General features: G+C 51.7%; 1 protein-coding gene across 1 annotated transcript; it reads right to left on the bottom strand.

The window, feature by feature from the left end:
• Positions 1-440: 440 nt before the first annotated feature.
• On the bottom strand, positions 441-3,307 carry SLC7A4 (solute carrier family 7 member 4). Its single transcript, XM_061140800.1, has 4 exons — positions 2,287-3,307; positions 1,234-1,868; positions 931-1,039; positions 441-816 (listed from the first exon to the last, which is right to left on the bottom strand). The coding sequence occupies exons 1-4, from the start codon at positions 3,266-3,268 to the stop codon at positions 653-655; spliced, it is 1,890 nt and encodes a 629-aa protein (XP_060996783.1). The 5' UTR covers positions 3,269-3,307; the 3' UTR covers positions 441-652.
• Positions 3,308-19,009: the final 15,702 nt, after the last annotated feature.

Here is a 19,009-nt window from a genome sequence, read left to right as displayed (position 1 = left end):
TGCCGCACCCATGGGTACATGTCCGGAGGTGCGTGTGCTCATGCGGGCGTGCCTCTGCCTCCCTGGGGGGACCTCAGGCACACGCCACGCTCTCGGGGAGCCAGGGAGACAAGGACACCCCGGAACTCCTCTGCCCTTCTAGGCGGCCTCCCCAGGGCCCGGGCACCTGTGTCGGGCCCATCCCCCAGGGGAGGGAAGCCTGACTCTGCCCCTCTGTGCTGGCGTGGTGGGGTGCTGTGGCATCCTCAGAGGGGCAGAGGGCACTGGCCTGAGTGTGCTCAGCCCAGGGCTGTCCGGAGCCGGCACCTCCCCCGTGCGGAACCCCAGCACCCCTGCTCCACCCTGACAATCGAGCGAGCCCTTCCCAGGAGCTGGTGAGGACCCGGTGCCTCAAGATCCACGGACATGACACGGCCACACGGCTGGTTGAATGGTTCCTATTGTGGGTCCCCGAGACAGGGCGTCCTCCCCACTCGCCCAGTAGCTGGAAGGGGTCGCAGAGTCCACCGCCCCAGAGCTGGCCATGCCCACTCCAACAGCGATGTGCAGCAACGACCCCTAAACTAGAGTCTGCAGGTCCCAGGGCCACCCCCCTTCAAGATGGCAGGCCCACAAGCCTGCCGAGCTGCCCTGAATGGAGGGTGGGCAGCTCTCACGGACTGCCAGGGCCCTGGGCCAGCGCCCGGCCTGGGTCCTGCGCCGTCTCCTCCAGCCTGCCGTCGGGGAAAGCCACGTAGTGGGCAGTGACCAGCCCCGGCGGCTCCCGCCAGTTCTCCTTGCTGTGCCAGATGCCATAGCCAAAATACACCAAGAGTCCTGCCGGGGCGGTGCGAGCGTGAGCAACAGGCCCCGGACCTGCCCACCCTCCTGACCACTGCCCCCCGCCCCCGGAAGCAGGCCCCCGGTGCCCCAGCCCAGCCCCCGACTCACCCATCAGCAGCCAGATGGAGAAGCGCACCCAGGTCAGGTAGCTCAGTTTCAGCATCAGGCAGAAGTTGAGGACGATGCTCAGGGCTGGAATCAGGGGCACCAGGGGCATCTGGGGGGGCAAGGGCAGGGCTGGGCCGGCTGCAGGGGCCCACCGGCCCAGGGCCCGCTTCTGCAGGCCTCTGAGCCTGTTTCTGCCTCTGGAGACTGTGGAGCTTGGGGCCCACCCGCAGACACAGGGACATGCCCGGCGGAGGACGCTGGGTGGTGGGCTGACGGCGGGTACGGGGGGCGGCGGGGGGTTACCTGGAAGGTGTCCTTCAGGCGTTGCTGCTGGTGGGCCCCCAGAACGAGGAGACTGAGCAGAAACGTGACACCACTGCACAGCAGCAGCAGGAGGTAGGCCCAGAGCGGGAGGCGCAGGACCGAGTTCCCCAGCATCAGCCCGCAGCTCAGGGCGATCGCGGAGACCACCAGCCCGCAGATGGCCCAGCGCGTGGCCGCGCCGGGGCTGGCCCTGTCTAGGAAGCCCAGGTAGGGCCTTAGGGCTGGCCGCAGCCGCCCTGGCTGGGGGCCCTGCCCCGTGCGCACCAGCTCCAAGTGGTCAGAGAAGGAGTTGTACTCCATGGCCTTCGGGCCGGAGCCGGCCAGGCTGGGCGAGCTGGACTGAGAGGCCGTCTGGAATCGCAACACGAGCACGCTGATGGCCACAAAGGTGTAGGCCAGCAGGGTGCCGATGGACAGGAACTGCACCAGGGCTTCGAGGTCCAGCAGCAGCGTCACCAGAGCCGTGAGGGCCCCGAATACCAGGATGCCCAGCAGAGGCACCTGCGTCCGGGGGTGCACGTAGGCAAATGCCTTGAAGAAGAGCCCATCGACGGCCATGGCATAGATGATGCGTGGCAGGCAGAAGAGGCAGTTGATCTGGACGGTGGTCATGGCTGCGGCAGAGGGTGAGGGCTGGTCAGCGCGCCCAGCATGCAGGCACCCCAGAGGCTGTGGCAGGGGCCCCTGGGGGCCTGTGCCTGAGTTTATCTGGGTTCTCGGAGTGAGGCTGAGTGCCTGCAAGGTGCAGGGCGGTCACCCCTCCTCCAGCCCAGGAATGGGACACCTCAGTCTAGGTTGCGGGCCGGGGGCAGGGGCGGCAATCTGGTGAGGGCTGAGTCCCTGTGAAGAGGAAGCACGTGCCCAGGCCAACATCCCCATTATAAGGGGGCCAGCGGGTCCCTGCCCACAAGCCTGGGTGGAGTCTTAATAGTCAGCACCTCCCGGGGTTACAGCTGGTAAAACTGAAGCCCAGACAGAGATGTGTGTCCCCCCTCAACCTGCCCCAGGAGACCAGGGCAGGACCCCACTCACCACAGATGGAGCCAGTCGCCACGAGGTAGCCGGCCCAGCCGTAGCCCCGCTGGTAGAAGGCGTCAGCGAGTGCAGAGTTAGGGTTCAGACTGTGCCAGGGGGTCATGAGGGTGAGCACGGTGGAGACCAGGATGTAGGCGGTGGCCGCCAGCCCAAGCGACAGGGCAATGGCCAGGGGTACGGAGCGCTTCGGGTCCCGGGCCTCCTCGTTGGAGGCGGCAATGACATCGAAGCCCGCAAAGGCGTAGAAGCAGGTCGCCGTGCCAGACATGATGCCGGAGAAGCCGAAGGGTGCAAAGCCACCCTCCCCCTCACCCCAGTTGCTGGACCGGGCGAGGATGAAGCCCAGGACGACAATGAAGAGGATGACGACCATGCTGACGGTCGATAGGGTGTGGTTGAGCCAGGAAGAGACGCGGGCTCCGCAGGAGACGAAGGCGGAGGCCAGAAGGATGATGCCGGCAGCCAGCCAGTCTGGACTTCTGGCCAGAAAGGGCACCTGCCAGACGCCCAGGTGGGCCTCGGTGAAGTTCTGGATACGGTGGTCGAACATGGCGTCCAGGTAGCCGCTCCAGGCGCGGGCCACAGCAGCACCGGCGATGAGATACTCGAGCACGAGGTTCCAGCCGATGAGGAAGGCCCACAGCTCGCCCACGGACACGTAGGTGAACAGGTAGGCAGAGCCCGTGCGGGGCACACGGGCCCCGAACTCCGCGTAGCACAGGGCCGCCATCAGGGAGGCCACGGCGGCCACGGCGAAGGACACGATCACGGCAGGGCCGGTGATCTCCTTGGCCACGGTGCCCGTGAGCACGTAGAGGCCGGAGCCCACTATGGAGCCCACCCCCAGCAGGGTCAGGTCCAGCGTGGATAGGCAGCGCTGCAGGGACGTCTCCATGGTGCTCTCCTCCAGCGGCTTCTGTCGCTTCAGCTTCTGGCAGAAGCGCACCAGGCCAGCAGCGCAGGGCCGTCCCGGGGCCATGGTGGGCAGAGAGGAGCAGAGCAGAGCCCTGAGCCAGCTGCAGGCACCTACCAGGGCCAGAGGGGAGTGACGGGCTGCCCCGCCTGCCGTGTGATCACACCCTGGGTCCCAAGTGCCCTTAACAGTGGGCTGCCAGAGGGCTGGGCTAGGCTGCGGGTGGGCGGGAGAGCCTTCTGCCTCCAGGGCAGGGCAGGGAACCTAGTGGAGCTGAACCCAGGCGTGTTGTGGGAGGGGGAAGGGTGGACTCGAGGGCCCAGAGAGGCAGCCCCAGGGAGCCAGACTGGGAGCCCAGAGCCAGGTGGAAACCCGAGACTTCCCGGGAGCTGGGCCAGGCCTCCAGCACCCGGAACAGGCGCTGGGCGTCACCTGGGTCCCCCTCCCCCGCCCCGCAGGCCGGAGGAGCCACGCAGCGGCCCGAAGGAAGGAACGGGGATCCTCCCAGGCTCCTGGCTGCGCCCCTGCCCCCGACTTGCCGCCGCCGCCCCTGGCGACATCCCTGCCGCCTCACTGCCCCATCCTCAGGTACTCGAGCCTTCGCCTCCTCCCAGCCCGAACCGTCCCCTCTGCCACCCACCTGCTGCCGCCGCCGCAGAGCCACTCTGGCGCCCCGCCCGCGGTGCCGTCCTTCTGCGCGCAAAGCCCGCCCCCACCCCTGGGCGCCTGAGCCAGCGCAGCTGCACCTCAGTGACACACAGCCGGGCAGCCCTCCCCTTCCTCACCCTGGCTCCAGGGACACCCCATCCCTGGGCCTGGTTCACAGACGAGGAAGCCCAGGCCAAGGCGAGCGGGGTGCCCCTGAGCGGGTGCAGTTCTGGTGGCAGGGAGCGGGTCTGGAGCCCACCTGCATCCCGCTGGAGCAGACTCCCTCCTCGATCCCGCCACCCTCAATGCTGGGGCTCTGGGACCTCAGGAGTCAGGCTGGCCCTGGTGAGCTGAGGCTGCAGGGCTGGCTGAGTGGCCGGCGTGGGGCGGCGGGCAGCCACTACATACACAGCCGAGAGGGCCTGTGAGTTGACAGGAGGCCCTGCTGGCTGTTCTGAGCCTCTGGTTGCAGAGAGTGTCCCAAAGGAGCAAGGAGTCTGCCAGGCGCCACCTGCAGCCCACCGGCACCCAGCGCCCCCAGGCCCCTCAGATGCCACCGGCCGCCGCTCCTAGCCGAGGGGCACCTGTGTCAGGCCAGGGGGACCCTGGGGGACCCCAGGGCAGCCCCCACTGGTGATGTCAGTGAGAGGCGCAACATCCTGAGTGCCCACACCATGGCCAGTCCCACGTCCCATCACGTGACAGGCGTGTTTGTTCCTGGGTTGGAGGGGGGTCTTTGTCCTGCCCCTCCCATTTCTTTGAAAGTGAAAACATCGGTGTGACAGTGTTCACTCCTTCGTGGAAGAATGGTGACGATCCATCTGAGCAAAGCCAAGCCAGAACAGTAGCCACTTCCTCCAGTTCTCGTTTTCAGGCTCCTATGTGGCTTGTGGAATCAGGGTCTCAGGGGCCCCTGCAGTCTGTCTGGCTCAGTGGGCTCCTGATGGGATGGTGGGCTCCCGGCAACCTGATACCACTTGGGACATTGCCTTAGCCAGCCCCCTTGCTCCCTTCTGTTATTTGGCTGATTTTTTTTTTTTTTTTAATGATAATAGTAGCAATTGTTATTTTTATTTACTTTTGGCTGTGCCTTGTAGCGTGGAGATCTTAGTTCCCAACCACAGATCAAACACCCAGGCCCCCTGCATCGGGAGCGTAGAGTCTTAACCACTGGACCACCAGGGAAGTCCCGGGCTGATAATGCCTTAAGGAGCTTCTCAGATGGGCTCCCACTTCCTGCAGGAAAGACGTCCGCCTTAATTTGCTCCCGTGTGGCCAGAACTGAGCGGGTATTTTTTGTTCTGAAGTGCCTCCACAGAAATGCAGAAAAATGCATTTCAAACCCAGAGGGCTGGGCAGTTTTATAACAGGAGGTCCCGAGAGGCTTTACTGATGCCCCTGGGAGAGCTGGTACACGTGCCTCAGGGCACTGACTTCTGTGCCCAGAGAAGTGCTCTTACCATAGGCACTAGCGTTCAGTGGAGTCAAGGCCACGCATGATTGACACAGTAGACTAGCCTGCCAAGGGCATGGCAGGGACCCCTGTGAACAGACGCACACCATGAAGATGCAGCAAGAATACAGCACCAACAAAGGACTACCCTGAGACCAAGCCCAACAAAGACACCACAAGAGAAGTACAGACCAACATCCCTTAGGAATGTAGACGGGACTTCTTCAGTGGTCTGGTGGTTAGGACTCTGAGCTTCCACTGCAGGGGCACAGGTTCAATCCCAGATTGGGGAACTAAGGTCTTGTGGCAAAAAAAAAAAAAAAAAAAGGAGAAAATATAGACACAAAATTGATCAACAAAATACTAGCAAATCAAATCCAGGAATGTATAAAAAAGGAGCAAGTGAGATTTATCCCAGGAATGCAAGATTGATTTAATACATGAAAATCAATCGGTGTAGTACACTATACTAATAACCGACAACAACCACATGATCATCTCAACAAACAAAAGAACGTTCAAGGAACTAGGAATCGAAGGACTGGCCTCAACCTGATGAAGACCATCTGTGAAAATCCCTGGGCTCCTGTGTTCGGCGGTGAAAGACTGCAAGCCTCCCCTTCCTGGTAGGAGCATAAAGATGTCCACTCCTGCCTCTTGTTTTCAGCATCTTACTGGAGGATCTAATCACGGCAGTTCGGTGAGAAAATGACATAAAAGGAATCCAGATAGGAAGGAGGAAAACTGTGTGTAGTCACAAATGACATGACTCTATGTACTAGAAAATCCCTAAGAATACCCACACACATAAATATTAGGACTAATAAGCAGGTTCAGCAAAAGTACAGAAGATGTATGTTAAAAAAAATCAATTGCGTTACTACACACTAGGAATGAGCTATCCAGAAATGAAATTGAGAAAACAATTCTCCTTACATAGCACCAGAAAGAATAAATTTATTTATAAGCATGCTCAGAGTAAATTTAACAGAAGAAATGCAAGACTTATACATGGAAATCTACCAAATGTGACTGAAACGAGGAAGACCTAAATAAGCGGAAGGACAGCCCATGTTCCTGGATTGAAGACTTAACACGCTCGAGATGCCAGCACCCCCCAGAGTGGCCTGCAGATGCAGTGTGATCCCTATTCAGGGCCCAGTTGCCTATTGTGCAGAAAGCATCAGTCTGATCCTAAAATTCATATGGAGATGCAGGGGCCTAGAATAGCCAACACAGGGCTGAAAAAGAACAGAATTTGAGGGCTTATACTTCCTTTATTTCTAAACTGAATATAAAGCTACGTCATCAGGACTGTGTTACTGAAATCAGGATAGACATGTTTTTTAGGTTAACCACTGATATTTTTACTAGCTCCACATGACCTTTTCCCAAACGTCATGTAGTTGGAATCATACAGTATGTAACCTTTTCAGATTGGCTTGTTTCACTTAGCAATATGTGTTTAAAGATCTTATGTCTTTTTTGGGGGGGGTGCCTAATGTCTTTTCATGGCTTGATAGCCCATTTCTTTTAGTGCTGCATTGTATTTCTTGTCTGGATGTACAACAGGGTATCCATTCACCTACTGAAGAACATTTTGGTTGCTTCCAAGCTTTGGTAAGTATGAATAAAGCTGCTATAAACATCCATGGGCAGCTTTTTCTGCGGACGTAAGTTTTCAGCTCTCTTGGGTAAATATCAAGGAGTGTGACTGATTGCTCAGTCATGTGGTAAGAGTATGTTTAGTTTTATGAGGAACCACCAGACTGTGTTTCAGAGTGGCCATACTCTCTGCGTCCCCGGCAGCACAGAAGAGGAGCCCCTGGGCTCCACGCGTCTCCAGCACTTGGTGTTATCAGCGCATCGGATTTTGGCTGTTCTAGTAAGTGCGTCATGGTTCAGATGATAAAGAATCTGCCCACAAGGCAGGAGATGTGGGTTCATCCTGGGTCAGGAAGGTTCCCTGGAGAAGGGAATGGCTGCCCACTCCAGTATTCTTGCCTGAAGAATTCCATGGACAGAGGAGCCTGGCGGGCTACAGTCCATGGGGGTCGCAGAGAGTCGGACATGCCTGAGTGATTAAGCCCATACACACAGTAAGTGTTAGTGGCATCTCCCTGTTGTTTTAATTTGCACTTCCTTCGTGACATATGATGTAGAGCATCTCGATTTTCTTATTTGCCACCTGTGTATCTTCTTTGGTGAGGTGTCTCTTCAGATCTTCTGCCCATTTTAAATTGGGTTGTTGGTGTTCTTATTGTTGAGTTTTAAGGGTTCTTTGTACATTTTGGGCAGCAGTCCTTTACGTCTTTTGCAGATTCTTCCTCCTAGTCTGTGGCTTGTCTTCTCATTCTCCTGATGGCCAGTCGACTTTTGACAAGGGTGCCAAAACGACTCAATGGGGCAAAGAATAGCCTGGAACAACTGGATATCCTCACGTCGATAAGTGAAGTTGAACCCCTACCTCACACAGGATACAAAACTTAACTCAAAATGGACCAAAGACCTAAATGTAAGAGATGAAATGCGAAACACACTTTGTTAAATTTTTCTGAAGTGGAGCACTGAAGGTGCTGGGTAACGAATCTTCGATCAACAAGATACCATGAAGGAACGGAGAGAGAAGTTTGGTCCTCACGGGTCCTGGAGGAGGTACCCAGCACACTGCCAGGCCGCACCAGGCAGCTGAGGCACAGTGCGGGCAAACAGCGTGGCAGGACCCGAGGGATGCTTTCACTGGGGTCTGCAGGTGGAGAGTGGTGCTAGTGGTTAAAAAAAAAAAAAGACAGAAAAAAACCTGCTTGCCATGCAAGAGGCATAAGAGACAGGGGTTTGATCCCTAAGTCGGAAAGATCCCCTGGAAGAGGGCGTGGCAGTCCATTCGCGTATTCTTGCCTGGAGAATCCCATGGACAGAGGAATCTGGCGGGCTACAGTCCATGGGGTCGCACGGGGTTGGACACAACTTAAGTAAGTTAGCACACGGGTGGAGGGCTTTGGGCTTTCCGGGCTGGGTCTAGATTGATCAGTCCAAAGCAGAAAGACTGCGGCTTTGGCAAGCTTATCTGAGGATCACACGGGGTGGGGGGTCTGTTTCTGGGAGGTGGGAGAGAATGCTTATTCTCTCAGGAATTCAGATTACTTAGCTGTGAGTCTGTTATCTGGGGCATGCCCTCCTGGGAGGGGCTGATATCTGTCCAAGATCCCTGCAGGCTTCATGACCATACAAATTGAAGACACGAGACAACAGTGTCGTAAACTCTCAACAAACTTTTACAGGAAAACATAGTAGTAAGTCTTCATGAATGTGGGTTAGGCAACGATTTTGTACTGATAGGTCCCTGAAGGAGGTATAGGAAGCCCCTGAAGGAAGAGAACCCAATATAATTTCTTAACATAACCAGATTAACTGGAACCTAAGGAATGATGGTCTTCACACTGTTGACCCTCATGATCGAATCAACCAGGGTTAGGCTTTGTCAGCATTCTATGCTGAATTCCCTGCTCAAGCCCGTTTGTAAATACTCATGTACCCTTACCTTATGTCTGACTCGATTTTGCTGGTGGGAGAGACACCGCTCTGGGAGATAACCTTGGAGCTGTCCTCACTTGCTGCAAGTAACATGCCTTCCTTCCCTAGCTCTTTGACTCGGTTATATCTTTTGGTTAGACACCCACCAAGGGGCCACCTGATGTGAACAGCTGACTCATTGGAAAAGACCCTGATGCTGGGAAAGACTGAAGGCGGGAGGAGAAGAGGGTGACAGGGAATGAGCTGGTTGGATGGCATCACCGATTCAGTGGACATGAACTTGGGCAAACTCTAGGACCTGGTAAGGGGCAGGGAGGCCTGGCACGCTGCAGTCCGTGGGGTCAGACACAACTTGGTGACTGAACAACAATAACAAGGGGCCAGTGAAGTTTCCAGGGATGTGAATGAATGAACATGAATGAATGAAGTTTCCCAAATGTGACACCAGAAATTCAAGCGACCCAAGAAAAATGTAGATGAGCTGAAATTCATCAGAGTTGAAAACTTTTGTGTTGACAGGATATCATCAAAAAGAAAGGAAAAAAAAAAAAAAAAGGTTAAAAGATAAATAAATAAACAAATGCTATCATCAAGAAAGTGGAGAGGGAATTCCTTGGCAGCTGGGTCATTAGGACCTGGTGCTTTCACTGGGTGGTGGGGGCTCACTCCCTGCAAGTTGGCAGCACGGCCCCCCCAAAAAGTGAAAAAGATAGAAATCCACAAAATGCGAAAGAGTTTTGCAAATCCTATATCCGATGAGGAGATTGTATCCAGAATATGTAAAGAACTTTCACAACTCAATTTAAAAACATGCAAAGAATCTGAATAGATATTTCCTTCTTTTTTTATTTCAAATTTTTTGGCTGCTCTGGGTCTTTGTTGTGACCCAAGGGATTTGCGCTGCGGCTTGCAGGATCTTTACTTGGGGGCATGTGAACTCTTAGTTGCAGCCTGTGGGATCTAGTTCCCTGATCAGGGGTCCAACCTGGGCCCCCTGCATCAGGAGCACTGAATCTTAACCACTGAGCCACCCAGGAAAGTCCCAAAACATTTCTTCAAAGAAGATATACAGATGTCCAACAAGCACATGGAAACACTCTTAACATCATTCATTATTAGGGAAAGGCACACCACAGTGCGTGGCACCCCTAGGATGGCTGTCATCAAAAGTCAGATAATAGTGTTGAAGATCATGTGGGGTCACTGGGACCCGCGTGCGCTGCTGGTGGGAATGGTAAGTTGGGGCAAATGCTTTGGAAAACCACTGGGCAATTCCTTAAAATGTTAAACATGATGTTACTGTGTTGTAGCCACGCGTTCCAGGAAACAGACTCACTCAGAAAGACAATGCAGATAGTGGAGTGCAGTTAATTATATTACACCGGTGGTCCCAAGGCAGAGTCTCCTCTTAGCCAAGGACCCTGACCAGTTTTTGTGAAAACCTTATATACCCTAAGTGTACGTGCCCAAACCCACCTCCCCAAATTCCCTGAAACTAGTCTGAACAAAGGAAAAGATACAATCAAACTTAACCCATGATTCATATGCCTTAAGCCTAAGTAGTTAACAGTGGACAATTATCAATAGGCCTGTGGTCATACCCCAATAAACAGAATTTATGATTCTATTCGGTTACACAGATAATTAGGGTATTCTTTTAGGTGGAGAGCCTAGGTACGAGCCCTGGGGCTCTTCCACCCAGGGGGCCTGGTTTTCCAGTTGGTATGCCGTTTCCATAGATACTGGGCGTATAGCTCAAAGCCCACAGTCTGGCCCAAGATGGAGTCCTGCTTTCAGGATGGAGCCTGTTTCCTGAAAGTTGTGTCATCCTTCAGTTGTATCATCCAGACAAGCTCAGTTGGTAAAGAATCCGCCTGCAATGCGTGCAACCCCCGTTTGATTCCTGGGTCGGGAAGATCTGCTGGAGAAGGGATAGGCTACCCACTCCAGTATTCTTGGGCTTCCCTTGCGGCTCAGCTGGTAAAGAATCCACCAGCAATGCAGGAGACCTGGGCTTGATCCCTGGGTTGGGAAGGTTCCCTGGAGAAGCGAAAGGTTACCCACTCCAGTATCCTGGCCTGGAGAATCATACGGACTGTATAGTCCATGGGGTCACAAAGAGTGGGACGCGACTGAACGACTTTCACTGTCACTTAGATATCCTGCTCCTACATGTATACCCAAGAAATGAAAACATGCATCCACGCAAAGACTCGGAGGTAAGTTTTCACAGCAGCATTACTCAGAAGTGCCGAAAAGCAGGAGCAGTACAAACATCCAACTGACGGCAGATCAGTGAAATATGAAATATCCATATAATGGAATATGACTTGTCTGTGAGGATCAAGTAAGTGGTGGGACTCCTGCAGCGGTCCAGTGGCTAAGACTCCATGCTCCCAGTGCAGGGGGTGTGGGTTCAACCCCTGGCTGGGAAACTAGAATTAGGTGTGCTGTGACGTGTGGCCAAAAAAAAAAGAAGTGGTGATACCACATAGATAAATCTTAAAAGCATTATGCTAAGTGAAAAAAACCAGTTAGAAAAGACCACATATTGTATCATTTTATTTATGTGACTAGGCAATCCATAGAGATGGAGAGTAGATTAATGGTTTCCATGGGGGTTTGGGGGTAGGGGGTGGGAAGTGACTGCTATCAGGTACAGCGTTTCTTTCTGGGGTGATTGAAATGTTCTGAAATTAGATAGTGGCGATGGTTGCACAGTTCCATGGATATAAAAAAATGTAACTGTACATTTTAAGCTGGGGAGTATTATTTGTTCATTCACTAAGTTGTGTCCGACTCTTTGTGACCCCATGGACTGCAGCACAACAGGCCTCCCTGTCCTTCACCAAGTCCCGGAGTTTACTCAAACTCATCTCCATTGATTTCGTGATGCCATCCAAACATCTCATCCTCTGTTGCTCCCTTCTCCTCCTGCCTTCAATCTTTCCCAGCATAAGGGTCTTTTCCAGTGAGTTGGCTCTTCAGATCAGGTGGCCAAAATATTGGAGCTTCAGCTATCAGCATCAGTCCTTCCAGTGATTATTCCGGGTTGATTTCCTTTAGGACTGACTGGTTTGATCTCCTTGCAGTCCAAGGGACTCTCAAGGGTCTTCAGTTCTTTGGTGCTCCACCTTCTTTATGGTCCAATTCTCGAATCTGTACGTGACTACTGGAAAAACCATAGCTCTGACTAAATGGACTTTTGTCGACAAAGTGATGTGCCTGCATTTTAATACACTGTCTAGGTTTGTCATAGCTCTTCTTCCAAGGGGCAAGCGTCTTTTAATTTCATGGCTGCAGTCAGTTTTAAGCCAGCTTTTTCACTCTCATCAAGTGGCTCTTTAGTTCCTCTTTGCTTTCTGCCATTAGAGTGGTATTATCTGCATATCTGAGGTTGTTGATATTTCTCTTGGCAGTCTCAGTTTCAGCTTGTGATTTATCCATCCCGGCATTTTGAATGATGGACTGTGCATATATTATAGTATGTGAATAAAGTTGTTATAAAAAAAAATAAAGTATCAGTTGTGTTTTTTGTTTTTCTTTTTTACTTTTTTGTTTCTCCCCACCCCCCAAGTTGTTTGTAAGAAAGAACACCAGGGACAGGAAGGGCTGAGTGGCCAGAGAACCAGATGAAGTCTCTGGTTGCTCAACAGAGATGTTCCTCTGGTAAACAGCGGGACAAAGGAGTTGGGGGCCAAAGAAATCTTACATTTTCCCATGTCACTGCTATCTTTTTCTCCACTTTTGTCTGTCTGCTGCAGCTTCTGTCCTCTTTTTTCTAATGCTGGACACCCTGAGTCTGCTATTCTCCCCTGGGCCACATTTAGCCCAGAGTCCACCATTCAAAGCTCATCAACGTGTTGTGTCATGTTATCTCTCCAAACTGACCCTCATGACTCCTCCCCATGAACTGGTTTCCCAGCTCTTCCTTCTTCCTTTTTGTTTTTCCTTTTGGAATAAGCCTCGAGGCTTGCACAATCTTAGTTTCCCATCAGGGAAGTCCCTCTTTCTTGTTTTTGTTCCCTGCTGTTGGCACCGGCACCTGTTCCAGCCCTTACCAGGGCTGAACACTCTCCCTCATTTCCGGTCAGCCCCTCTGCCCACAGCTGGCCCAAGTTCCTGGCACCAATCCTGTTGGACCTCCCTGAGAAGAGGAGGGCTTCTGGTTTTCTCTGGCTAGCTGCCCCACCCTTCTAACCCCCAGGCCACAGTCTCTGAAATCTTTCAAAGTAAGGGAGAAATGGCTGAAATTAGTCACACTGAATCCATGGTGGTGATGAATGTGGCTCAAACCCAGATCATTTGATCTGCCACTGTGAACATTACTCCAGCCTCTATTGACCTAGCAGTAGTAGGCAGGGTAAGAAATCTGCATTTTTCCCCTACTTTAAAAAATTTTTGGCCACCAGGTCTTCGTTGTAGCACGCTGGCTCTTTGTTGTAGCACGCTGGCGCTTCAGTTGTGGCCAGAGGGCTCAGTAGTTGCCCTGCAGCCTGTGGGATCTTAATTCCCTGACCAGGGATCTAACTTGGATCCCCTGCATTGGAAGGTGGATTCTCAACCACTGGACCATCAAGGAAGTCCTTCATCTATGCTTTTAACCTTGTTTTCTTTTTGTGTGGTCAGTCACTCAGTCGTGTCTGACTCTTTGCTACCCTTTGGATTGTAGACCACAGAGCTCCTCTGTCCATGGGATTCCCCAGGCAAGAATGCTGGAATGGGTCGTCATTTCCTTCTCCAGAGGATCTTCCCCACCCAGAGATCAAACCGTCTCCTGCGTCCCCTGCATTGGCAGGTGGATTTTTTGCCACTACAACACCTGGCTTAGTACATGATTTATGTCTATAGATTATTATATATAATTTATATTTACTTATATTCGCTTGACTCAACTCCCTTTTGGACCTGCCTTCTCAGAGATTTCAGCTCATTCCAGTTGCGCTTAAAAGAGCAGAGAAAGGGCTCTTCTCCTCTGTAGGGTAAACACAGATTCTCCCACGGACCAGCAGCCGGAACGGGGGGTTTGGGGAGGGTGGTGAACTGAGGGTATCCAGCCCCCCCTTCCAGGAAGCTGGGAAATTCCATGCGTCCTTCGGCCAAGGTCTGTGGGTGGGGTAGTTCTCTGGCCTCCTGCAATCACCACCTGTGAGGTCTCCTGTCCCACCCTCCCAGTAAAAAATGGCCAGGCTAACCCGCCTCAGCTGCCAGCTGGTATTCCCGCCCCCACGGACGGGTACCCAGGCCCACTGGCCTGGCTGCCGTCAGCCCTTCTTCACTGCAACTTTCCGACGTCCCTGTCCGCCTGCCCAGCCTAGCCTCACCCTCCCACCCACCTGCCCTGATTTGTTCCTTGGGAAACTCGCGACACTTGGAGACCCGCGCTTAAGTCCCGTCCCTGAAGGCGGAAGTGCCCTCCCCAGCTTCGCGGCACCGCCTTCCGGGAGCCTGTCACGTGGTCGGCAGCACGGGCCACCAGCAACAGACTGCCCCCTGAAGAGGGTTTCCACGTGTCTGCCAGGCCCGCAAACCCCCTCTGGGGACCAGCCCTGCTTCTTCTCGCGCCCGGCGCAGCTCCGCAGGTTACGGATGAACCAGCGGGGCCTCTACTGCCGGCCAGTCTCTGCCCTCCGCCGTGGCCCAGGAGGCGCCAGTGCGCAGCTTCCCGAGCAAGACCTGGTCACCGCTTCCCGCCCAAAGTGAGGACCAATGAAAAGCGAGTTCGCCCGCCAGAACTGGCCAATCACCATTGCTGTCCTGGCCGGGGTGGGTCTGGCCCAGTGAGTGGTCGGAGCCAATGGCCATCTTGCGGCCGGCGAGCCAATCAGGACACGCAGTGCGGGGAAGCGCGTCTGCAGTTGGGCGCGTGGCGTCGGACTGAGAAGAGGTTGAAGAGGCTTGTGGCCCGGGGTGACCACCATGGTAGGGGCCGGAGGGGCCTAGGGGGCAGGCCTGGGCCCGCCGAGGCGCTGGGGAACAGGACTGGAGGGCGGCGGGGCCGGGAGACAGGCTCAGGTGGCGGGATGGTGTCTGGAGCGTGACTTCGCAGGTGCAGTAAATGGCTCCCAGCCTCGCCGTCCCAGACTCGTCCTTCTCGAAGCAAAAGCCAGGGGTCTGTGCCTGAGCGCTCTTATTGGTCTGTGTGTGAGCTCAGGGGGGCAGTTAACGGAAAGAGGCCTTGAGATAGTGAGTGACAGAAGGCGGTATGTGCTGAAAAGAAGCGGCTCCCTCAATTAGATAGCGTTGTGAGGTGTTCTTTTTATTTAAAGCAAAACCAAGCAAACAGGAATAGACGTGCTTACATTCCCTTTTTCTCACGTCTGGGTTTTTCATTGTTCAAACAGCCCGGCTCCCTCGTGTCAGTGTGCGAAGACCTGCGTCCTAGTTTATCATTGCCTAGTGTTCTAAGGGTGGCTGTGTGTCTTGAGCCTGTTTTGAATCGCTGGATGTTTGGGGGGTTTTCCAGTCTTTTACGCGTGGAGTTGCGGGGAGGAATCTGCGCCTGCAGTGTTTATCGCTGGTGTACGTGGGACCCCAGAAGTGAATGAGAGATAGTTTCAGATTCCCTTTCATCACCAACACATATACGAGAATTCCTGTTTTCCGGCAGCAGGGTTAGGCTTCTGCCTTCGATTTGTTCATATTTGTGTTCTCAAGTCATAGGTTTCTAGTTAATTGTTGAATTATTAACGACATTAATAGTCTGCACACGGGTGGAAGGCAACCAACACCTCTGTCACTGCGTGTTCTAGACCAGTCACCCTTATGTGGAGAGAGGCTGGAATGATCCCTGACAGGGCTTCACCTGGCCCAGCTCACATCTCCCTTGTTCCGAATTAACTGAGACTGATGTCACCCTCCTCTTCTCATCCCTGTGGTAGCTTTCAAACTCTGAAAGTTCATAACTGGATTAATAGCTCACACTACCCTCTGCACTCTCCCTTTGCAATACTTGGTTTTGAGGTTTCTCTTCTTGGTTATTGAACACCATAACATCTAGCTGCTCAAAAATATTTCCTTCGAGCAGTGAATTATTCCAAGTATAAAGTAAAGGTATCCTCTGTTACCTGACAGGTAAAAGGATGCTTCGGGATTAGGAGTTTGTGCATTAGGAGCTGTTATTTTTAGCAAAGGTGTTGTCTTGAATAAGAAAAACACAATGGTTAACACTTTTAGAAGAGCTATTCAGCCATTGTTTGTTGGTGTAACAGGGTTTTTGCAAGTTGAAATGCCAAGTTCACAGTACTTAGTTTAGCCAACAAAATTTGGAAACGTGTGGTGAGGGGGAGGTGGTGATGAGTTGGTGTGAATATAGCCTGAAATAAATTACACTGAACTCTGATAAAGCGTCAGCCATTGCAGATACCTTCCCTTTGTGTTAGAAGGGTTTATGTCTCAAGAATAATTTAATGGGAATTACAGCAGCAGAAATTTTTGTAAAATCCTATTTTCTGCATCCTAGAGGCTCATCACAACACTGAGTACCTTCTGGAGAACGTGCCTGGCCTCAGAGGGTAATGTGTTTCTGGTTCAGCATTGCAGTTTGGTTGGAATCAGAAAGAACTAGAAAATCAGCTAGGATTTGGCCCTTTTTCTTTCACTTACTAAGGACAAGACCAGAAGCTGAATTTCTAGCCTTCCAGACCTTCCCTCTTAAGAGCTTGGAGTTTAAAAATCTGGGATATGGTCATGATTGTATGATGGGAAAATAATACCTGTGTTTAAAATTACCTGTCTCATGATGTGGCCATTTTGATGGCCCATTTTCTCCTCACTCGGGCTATCTTTTTTTTTTTTTTTTCAACGTTGCTGCACTGCTTTTAGGATCCTAGTTTTTTAACCAGGAATTGAACCTGTGCCCCCTGCAGTGGAAACTTGGAGTCCTAACCCCTGGATGGCCAGAATTCCCCAGATTATCTTCTTTTGAATGAGCTTCAGTAGTGTGTGTAAGGAATTTGTCCATCTCATCTGTATCAGTAGTGAAATCCTCTTTTTCCTTCCTGATACTGGTAATTACTCTTGTCTTTTTCTGGATAAATTTGGCCAGGGGCTTTTCAGTTTGATTGTTCAGCTCCAACCAGGTGTTGGTTTCATTGACTCTTCTCTGGGTTTTTTTCCCTTCTTTTCTGTTCAGTTTCTTTTCTTTATTATACTTGCTTGTTTTGTCTGCACAACTTGGATATTTGCTCCTGTTCTAGTTGATTAAAGTAGAAGCTTGTGTGCATGCTAAGTTGCTTCAGACGTGTCCGACTTTGTGTGACCCCATAGATGGTAGCCTGCCAGGCTCCTCTGTCCATGAGATAGATTCTCCAGGCAGGAATACTGGAGTGGGTTGCCATGCCCTCCTCCGGGGGATCTTTACAACCCAGGGATGGAATCTGAGTCTCTTGTGTCTCCTGCACTGGGCAGGCGGGTTCTTTACCACTAGCGCCACCTAGGAAGCCCCAGAAGAGTTTGTAAGGCAGGAAAAATTTTCCTCTCTGGGTTCTTCTCCTTGGTCTAATGATCAGATTGACAGAAGACAGATTAACATGAGAAAATCAAATTTCACTTTATATATGTGGAAGTTCTGTCAGTATAGGACCTGAGAAGTGACAAAAGCAGGCTCTTTATGTATCTTTTTAGACAGAATCAGTTATTTATGAAGATTTGAAGAAAGAAAGGGGTGTTTGCTGGGGGTAGCAAGTTAATGAAGAAGTAACAAAGTTTGCTTATGCAACTTTCTCAGCCTTAAACTCCCTGTCTCCAAAGATCACAGTGCCCTTAGTCCTGTCCCCCCTCCCTTAGTCCCTGCGGGGGCTTTGTTACCTGCTTTCAGGGGGACAGAGGAGGATCAGAGTTTTCTTCTACTGTCTGGTTCTCAAGTAATTTTAATTAGAACTAATTAGTATGCCACCAGCATATTTTGGGGTGATCTGCCCTGAGCTCCGTCAGGTTTTTTCTGTTTTAAATATTTATTTATTTGACTGCACTGGTCTTAGTTGTTGCACTTGGGATCTTTAGCTGAAGCATGTGGGATATAGTGCCTTGACCAGGGATTGAACCTGGGACCCCTGCTTTCGCAGGGCCGAGTCTTAGCCACTGGGCCAGCAGGGAAGTCTCTCCATCAGATTTTACAGGTCACTGATTTTACACACACACACACACACACACACACACACACACACACACACACACACGCTTCCCAGGTGCTCAGTGGTAAACAATCTGACTGCCAGTGCAGGAGGTGCAGAAGACGTGGGTTCAATTCCTGGGTTGGGAAGATCCTCTGGAGAAGGAAATGGCAACCCACTCCAGTATTCTTGCCTGGAGAATCCCATGGACAGAGGAGCCTGGTGGGCTGCAGTCCATGGGGTTGCAGAGTTGGACATGACTGAACACGTGCATGCCTGCACACACACACAGATGCAAAATACATAAATATACACACGTTTCCCTTTGAGTACTGTTCTAGGTGTAGCCCACAAATTTTGTATGTCATGTTTTCATTTTTATTCCTTTCAAAATACTTTCTCATTTTCCTTGTTATCCATTCCCAAATATTTGGGGATTTCACAGACATCTTTGTGTTACTTGATTTGTAATTTAATACTAGTACAGAAAATATATTTTGTATTATTTCAATTTTTTAAAATTAAGACCTTTATTAAGAAGTGCTTGAGGACTTCCTTGGCAGTCCAGTAATTAGGACTCTGTGCTTCCAATGCAGGAGGTGTGAGTGATCCCTGGTTAGGGAACTAAGATCCCACATGGCACTGGCATGGCCCAAAAAAAAAAAAAAAAAAAAAAAGGTGCTTGCAGTTTGTTGAGTTTTTAATTTTATTTTATTTTTGTTGAGTTTTTTAAAATACCAAGTTGCAAGCTTTTTTTTTTTTTTTGATACTTATTTAGCTGTATCAGGTCTTAGATGCAGCATGAGTGATCTTTGATCTTCACTGGGGCTTGTGGGATTTTTTTTAGTTTGGCATGCAAGATCTTTATTTGCAAGTGTGTAATTTGACAAAGTTTAATATCAATATTAACATGTTGATCACCCATGAAACCATCACCTCAATCAAGATAATGACCATATCCATCACCCCCCAGTTACCTGGTGAAGAAGAAGTGAAGTTGCTCGGTCATGTCCATGGACTGTAGCTCGCCAGGCTCCTCCATCCATGGGATTTTCCAGG

The sequence above is a fragment of the Dama dama genome, chromosome 5 (genome assembly GCF_033118175.1).
Source record: "Dama dama isolate Ldn47 chromosome 5, ASM3311817v1, whole genome shotgun sequence".
Lineage (NCBI taxonomy): Eukaryota > Metazoa > Chordata > Mammalia > Artiodactyla > Cervidae > Dama > Dama dama.
The sequence above is the reverse complement of the archived record's forward strand: the minus strand, read 5'-3'. Positions and strand labels throughout refer to the sequence as shown.

Bases quoted from the DNA above. Each gene is read 5' to 3' on its own strand.
- SLC7A4 (XM_061140800.1), bottom strand. From the start codon at position 3,268: ATGGCCCCGGGACGGCCCTGCGCTGCTGGCCTGGTGCGCTTCTGCCAG. The intron at 1,869-2,286 runs GTGAGTGGGGTC...CCTCTGCCGCAG, and splicing joins GGCGACTGGCTCCATCTGTG to CCATGACCACCGTCCAGATC. The intron at 817-930 runs GTGAGTCGGGGG...CCGCCCCGGCAG, and splicing joins CTCCATCTGGCTGCTGATGG to GACTCTTGGTGTATTTTGGC.